General features: G+C 37.2%; 1 protein-coding gene across 1 annotated transcript; it reads left to right on the top strand.

The window, feature by feature from the left end:
• Positions 205 to 7,627, top strand: LOC109724495 (probable nucleolar protein 5-2). Its single transcript, XM_020253340.1, has 10 exons — positions 205 to 301; positions 657 to 759; positions 861 to 902; positions 1,768 to 1,947; positions 2,032 to 2,196; positions 2,702 to 2,902; positions 2,987 to 3,283; positions 5,655 to 5,876; positions 5,972 to 6,106; positions 6,834 to 7,627. Exons 2-10 carry the CDS (start codon positions 682 to 684, stop codon positions 7,254 to 7,256), a joined length of 1,743 nt encoding a protein of 580 aa, XP_020108929.1. The 5' UTR covers positions 205 to 301; positions 657 to 681; the 3' UTR covers positions 7,257 to 7,627.

The following is a 7,627-nucleotide window of genomic DNA, read 5'->3' as shown; positions in this document are numbered from 1 at the left end:
AGCTTAAAAGAAATAATGATAAGGAATAAATCAATATAAAAATAAATTTGCTGGCCATTCGTAAAATAAAAGGTTCCGAGGGGGCTAGATGCTAAAAAAACCCGGGGGAATTCCATCTAACGGCTAAGATAAGCGGTTCGAAAACCGACGGTCGGATCCGTCTCTTCCCCTTCCCCGAGCTCTTAAACCCTCGACCTTTAAAACCCTTACCGCTGTTCTCTCCCTCCCTCGAGCGCCTCCTCCTCTGTCCCTCTCATCGCCATTGTTGAAGAAGAGGAAGTAGAAGAAGAAGTAGAAGAAGGTAAGTTTCTTTCTTCTCCTCCTAAAGCTCCGTCACAACCCTAACGCATACCCTAACCGTAAATCCGCTTGCGCCTTCGTCGCCGATGCCCTTTTCCCGTTTTCCTATCGTGAAACCCGGAGCCCTCGATTCTTCACTAGTTTTAGCTCGTAAAGTTCGCTCATGGGGGGGTTTAATCGCCTTCTATGTCGAAACCCTTTGTTGTTGGAGGCGTTTTCGTTTCGTAACATCTGTTGCCTACGTGTTATGCCTTCAAGGGTTTTCTTTTTCCTTTTATTTTTACTTGGATTCAGTGATTGGTTGATTGAAATGAATCATATTGATGTTGTTTACTCCGTTGTGGTGGGTGATTCAGGTGTTTCGATTGAATCAAGTAAGAGATGCTTGTGTTGTTCGAAACCCCCGCGGGCTTTGCCCTATTCAAAGTGTTAGATGAGGGGAAGCTTGATAAAGTTGAGGTGAGTTACTTGTTCCTTTATATGTATTGTGGGATTGATTGTATTATACTATTTTATCTGATGACTGGGTGTTCATCTGATTTCCCTGTAAACTGTTTCAGGATTTGTGGAAGGAATTCTCAACATCAGAATCAGCTAAAAAGGTGATCTCATGTTTAGCTGCGAGGATGCCTTTGTTGCTTTTCCTTTTCATTTCTTCTTTTTAGTTAGAGAAATTAGTATTAACTTTCAAATTCAATGCATTTTTGGCTTTTTCTCTTTATTTTTGTATACCTTTCAATCTTGTTAAAGGCACCCATAGATGGGCTTTTCTGTTATTGAAGTTGCTAACTCATTAATTCTAAAAGACAGAAACAAACAAATGTATTAGTTTATTTTTTAAAACCATATCTTTGTTTTCTATGGCCAAACTTACAATTGTCGAGTTGAAACTTGATGCAATTCCTAGTGATCTTCCATACCATAGTATTTCAGGGATCAAAGAAACAAAACTAACGTAAACCAGTTCAAAAAAGGGCCCTGTTTCCTGTTGCTACTGGCGCATGCATTTTCACTGATCTTTTGCCTTTGAAATTCGAATATTATGGTCTCGTCAAGTTCTGTTGTGCAAGTAATTCTATTGTTGCCTTGTTTTTTAATTTTATTTTATATGATCTTTAATTTTTTGAACTTTTGAGATTTTAGAGCAGTTTTACTTCAATAAGTTCGATAAAAGCTATCAGATATCAGCAACATAATTATTTTGAGATGACATCATGATATAGATTTAGTTCAACAAAAGGTGTTAGATATCGGTGATCTATTTTTTCCTGCGTTTATAATGTCACATCACTTGAGATGTGATCAATTCTTGGACTACTACTACTAATTTGTTAAAGCTAGTTTTTTGTTGATTGTTCTATTTTATCTTATTTTGTATCTCTTTCATTGCAAAACGTGTTTTACTTTTACCCTCTTTGCATAGTGTTCTTTGTTTTTTACATATTATAAATTATGCTTTTGTTTCAGGTTGTCAAGTTGAAAGGCTTCTGTAAATTTGAGAACACTTCTGATGCTCTATCAGCTGCAACCTTGTTGATAGATGGCAAGCCAAGCAAGGCGCTCCGCAAATTTTTACGTGTTCACTGTGATGGCGAAACATTAGCTGTGGCTGATTCCAAGCTTGGAAATGCTATTAAAGAAAAACTGGTCAGTTATGTGACCTTTCTTTCATCATGTATTCATGCTAAATCCCACAGATTTGTAATGCTTATATGTAAATGATTCTTGCAGAAAATCGACTGTCTCCATAACAGTACTGTCATGGAGCTGATGAGGGGACTAAGGAGTCAGCTAACGGAACTAATATCTGGGATGGCTGTGCAGGACTTAGCTCCGATGAGCTTGGGATTATCCCACAGTTTATCTAGATATAAGCTGAAATTTAGTGCAGAGAAGGTGATTTTTCTTTTTCCATTTTCCTTGTGACAAAATAGACACCTCCATCGAGCCGTTTTCCACTATATCGTTTCAAGTTCTTGTAACTTGTTTTTGAAAGGGCCCGGTGAATCTCCATTTGGGCTATTGGGCGTTAGTATACAGTTCATCTTATTTATGCCATGCTAGTTATTTTGTTTGCTTTGTGATGGGAAACAGGATTATGGCTCTTGTAGAAACTTCTGTCTTTCGTTTTGATGTTCTGATGTACCTTGTACAGCTTTTTACTCTCTAGAAATTCTTTGTATGTGTATAACTTGTTTTTGTTCCCGTCATATTTTACTGAAGGTCAGGTAGGCCTAGTTAGGGCTTCTGCACAAGTGCATTCTGAGTACTGTTTTTCGAAGCACACACAGCCTTTTATTAAAACCACCAACCAGAAGCTATAAGCTTTTGGGCTTAAAGCTTATAAATCTTACGTAATATTGTACAACTTAAAAATCTTTCATAATATGATTCCTTGCAGGTTGATACAATGATTATTCAAGCCATTGGTTTGTTGGATGACCTTGACAAAGAGCTCAATACTTATGCAATGAGGGTTCGTGAATGGTACGGTTGGCATTTTCCCGAGCTTTCTAAAATTGTACAGGACAATATACAGTATGCAAAAGTAGTTAAGCTGATGGGTAATCGGGTAAATGCAGATAATCTCGATTTTTCTGAGGCAAGTAATTCACACCTGAACTAAGTCATAAAGAATGTTATTTTGGTAAATGCTTCTTATTGATCACCTTATTCATTATTGCAGATATTGCCAGAAGAAGTTGAAAAAGAGCTAAAGGCGGCAGCACAGCTATCAATGGGGACGGAAATTAGTGAGATTGACTTGGAAAATATTAAACAATTGTGCGACCAAGTCTTATCTCTCGCAGAATATAGAGCTCAGCTGTATGATTACCTTAAGAGCAGAATGAATACCATTGCACCCAATTTAACTGCTCTTGTTGGGGAACTTGTTGGAGCTCGACTTATTGCACATGGTGGTAGTTTGCTAAATTTGGCAAAACAACCGGGGAGCACAATTCAGATTCTTGGTGCTGAAAAGGTATATGATTTGTATTTGACACCTTGATTTCCCTTTCTTCATTGAAAAGATTTTGCAGAATGCTTGTTGGCCTTGTTTTCACCAACCATTCTAGTTGCACTACGTGCATAATGTGCTATTTTGGGTTACTTAAAGTTTCATCATATATGATTGTAAATTGAATAATATGCTTATACATAGTTCTAGTCTTGGTTAAATAGTTTAATTTCCAATTGGCATAAATATCTTTTGAGCTTCATGAGAAGCTTAATTTTAGTGTACACATCTCTGGTTCAGAAGGTTATGCGTCATGCATATATTCCCAAGGTACATACTATTCAGTTGCTCAGACCTCTTTTGGGGAGGGCATTTATACCTGATTCTGTACCTTTATTGTTGATATATTATACTAGATTTGAATATTTTCATGCACCACCTGGAAAAGCAGGAATGGTGGGAGAGCAGAAAAGGATGTGGCATAAAGTTGACCAATTTCACTGTTTCCAGTGTTGCAACTGGCTATTGATTTCATCCTGAGTTACTTATGTTGAAATAATCCTTAAGAGCATTTTATATGATTTATCTCTGTGATCTTTTGTCGTGCAACTTCTAAAGAGATGATAGTTTATTTTTTGGGAACATTCAACCTGGTATGATCCTCTCTGAAAACAAGTTCTCTTTTGGCCTTCAACCTCGCTACTCTTGTCTTACTAAAACCCGTCTTTTCTTCCTACATATTCTATTCTAATATTCTCTCTCTTCTCTCGACCTGAGATTTTTTACGAGTTGAATGCCTGGACTTTGAATAACTATATTGAATTCAAATTGAGTGTGATACCTTGAGAATTTAACTATTCCTTCTACCCAGGCTTATACCTAAATAAGCATGAGCTTATGGAAAATAGATTATTAGATAATATACTTTAACAAGTCAACACATTTCAGATGCTTGCAACATAACCCGTCTACCCTGACATTGGAGATATTGTCTCTTTCTCTCTTCTGGCTATCTCCTCTCTCTATGCTGCTTGTCCCTCTTTCAGTCTTGCAGTATTCTGCAGCTGTAATTCATTCCTAGTGGTGATCAAATCAGGCCCAACCTGATTTAGGAGTTAAGATCTTGATCAGTGAGGTAAAGTTGGTCTTTGTTTGTTTGGTAAGTTCAAAACCAGATCAAGGTTGGCTTAATATCCTTGTTGATTAAATTTGGCCAAGTTGAATTCCTGCACTTGCCCTTATTTGTTATTTCATTGAAAATTCTAACATTATAATGCAATGACATAGTATTGTTGATGACTATATCAGCTAGAAGGAGAATCTGATGATTGTATCTATTATGTTAGCCCATCTAACCTTGTTTTTTGAGAGGGCACATTGAAATAGCAGAATTTTTGATTGAGCAGAACCAACTTGAAATTGATAAGGATAATTGAGATGAAGGGGCTGTCAAATTTCTAGACTTAATGAAAATTTGTCCCTCACCTCGTCTGTATGTTCTGAAATGGTTGTTTGGTTCTACATTCTTATAAGCACTCTAGAATGGTCTAGCTCTGTGATTATGCTCTGCTTCCTTTTTTGAGTAATTTTGAGATCTCTCCTCATTCGTTATTTGTGTAGGTGGATCATTTTACTTGCCTTCTCTTAGCTTTTGTTCCTTTTTTTTTATAATGTTTATAATATTGATTGGATCTAACAAATCATTCCTTCTATTAGACAAATGCCATGTTTGATCTGAAATTGAGTTACTGATGTTGTACTTCCTTTCCAAATTAGATAGGTCCAAGTCTGAAAGAGGCTGAGAATAGGTTCTTTCGAAATTTACTTAAAATATATAAAAGGTCAATTGTGGTTTCCATTTCTCTTTTTGTCCAGTTTTCTCCAGTCTTTTGCAGTAAATCTCAGGATGGAAGTGGCCAGCTTTCAGTTGAAATGATTTGCATTTTGTCTCTGCTCTTATTCCTATCACAAGAATTTAAGACATTTACTTCAGATCCATCTTAAATATTATCCTGATCACCTATAATAGATTGGATAATTTCACTTTTTTTTTTCTTTGCATGCTTAGAAAATTAGAGCTATCGTTGGAAGCAGGAGATCTTAACTAATTTGTTGTTGACTGGCAATGGCCTAACATAATAAGAAGTTTTGATGCAGTGGTCAGCCACTGCGACGTAATTCTTTTGTCTTTTCATGAATCGAGAGCCCTTTCTTGACTTTATAGTAGTTAGAGGCACTGTTGCTTTTTTCTTTTTTTTTTTTTATGGTCCTATGAAAACTAACACCACATTACATTAGCTTGAGTTGACTATCAATAGTGGTAATTAACTCCTGTGATCCTCGGGTAAATTTTTGATGCTTAAGCCTTTAAATGTCGTGATTATCTGATGTGCAGGCGCTATTCAGAGCTTTAAAGACAAAGCACGCAACACCGAAATATGGCCTTATCTATCATGCATCCCTAATTGGTCAGGCTGCACCAAAGCATAAGGGTAAGATTTCTCGGTCTCTTGCTGCAAAGACTGCGCTTGCCATTCGATATGATGCCCTCCATGATGGTCAAGATCAAGGTGAAGAAAATCCAGACAACAGTCTGGGCCTTGAAAACCGAGCCAAGGTAGCTTAATATGTAAAAGAAGTAAATTATATCACTTAAGATGCCTCATTGTATAAAATATCTATTCATACCTTTTGCATGCAATACTTGGACAGCTTGAGGCCCGTCTTAGGGTTCTCGAGGGTAGAGAACTGGGCCGTTCTGCTGGTTCCACAAAAGGCAAGCCTAAGATAGAGGCTTACGACAAGGATCGAAAGAAAGGCACTGGGGCATTGATTACTCCTGCAAAGGTGAATGGTTTGTTCTTCTTTTATTAGACTCTATGTGGCATTCTTTTCTTGGAAGTAAATATTAAGGTGGGGCTACTACTGATAACCATAATAGGTATTGAACTACTACTAGCCACGATATGTAATAGGTATATATGGCATTTAAAACTGAACACCAAGCAAATCTTGGGAGAAAAAGAAAAAGAGAACATTCTGACTACAAGTTATTCTTTTTTCAACTAATCAAAGTTAGGAGTTTCACGTATGACCTGTTTGAATGAATTGAGTTTCGTAATGCAATTTATTTGTTGTATGCTATTATCTAGCTTGTCTATGTTTTCAATGTTAAGAGGACTACTTGGAGGCTTATTAATGTTTTTGCTGGAGGAATAATCTGTTTTATAATTGCTCCCATTTGTTTTCTTAATTTGGAAAATCATTTCTCATCATATAGAAAGCTAACGAGAGAGCAGAATGCCGAATCCTCTAAATCTCACTTTCCTCCCTCTCCAAAAAGTGGAGAGAAAGGGAAAGGAAAATAACATTGTTGAAAGCTCTTCCAAAATCCAAGCAATAGAAGAAAATCTGTTTCTATTATTTTCTTCTCTTCGTTCTGCTCTCCTTTCACTTCAATCCAAAGATAGCACAAGTGCAACATGTAACTCAATTGTAGTTATAAGTTAAGTCTGAGAATCAGAAGCTTCATATACGAGTTCTTTCCCCTAATGTCTACTCTCTGAATTCGCAGACTTACAACCCATCAGCTGATTTAGTTCTTGGGCAACCCACCGAACCAACCGATGAGAAACTCTCTAAAAAGAGAAAGCATGAAGAGGCCGCAGAGGCTCCTTCTCAAGGAGATCAGGAAGAAGAAAAGAGGAAGAAGAAGAAGAAAAAGAAGTCCGAGGCCGAGGCTGCGGACTTAGAAGAGAACAACCAGATCCCCACAACCGAAGGAGGCCAACAGGAGAAACAGAAAAAGAAAAAGAAGAAAAAAGCTGAAGTTCAGGAAGATGGAGAGGAACCCACCACAAAAGAAAAGAAGAAGAAGAAGAAGAGAAAAGATTCCGAAGCAGCGGAGGAGGATCCTAGCAGCCAAATAAATGAGAACGAAGCGGTTGAAGCAGGAACTAAGAAGAAGGACAAGAAGAAGAAAGAAAAGAAAGTCTAGGCGCAATACTATAATGAGAGGAATACACTACAAACGTGGCAATTATTTTCTCCAAGATTCGGCGGCTTATGAATCATACAATTCGGAATCAAGATAGTTCTGTAAAATTAATCTCCCTCGCGCTCTCATGTTTTGTTAACATTGGATTGATATCCTTTTTGATGTTGGTTTAAATTTGTCTTTCATCCTATGTACTTGAGAGGTGTCTCGATCGGTAGTCAAATCGGCTAATGGTAGAACTCTGCTAGTAGGGAGCACAACAGATACTGGCGACCATGATGAATTTTGGTATCCTGATGATCTATATTCCTGTGTTATTTAATTTTCAGAATCTGTTCAATGATTAGAATTTGACCATTTGAATTTTGTTT

Source organism: Ananas comosus, linkage group 18 (assembly GCF_001540865.1).
Source record: "Ananas comosus cultivar F153 linkage group 18, ASM154086v1, whole genome shotgun sequence".
In the NCBI taxonomy this organism is placed as follows: domain Eukaryota; kingdom Viridiplantae; phylum Streptophyta; class Magnoliopsida; order Poales; family Bromeliaceae; genus Ananas; species Ananas comosus.
Note: the sequence above shows the minus strand (reverse complement) of the source record. Positions and strands in the feature narration are given on the sequence as shown.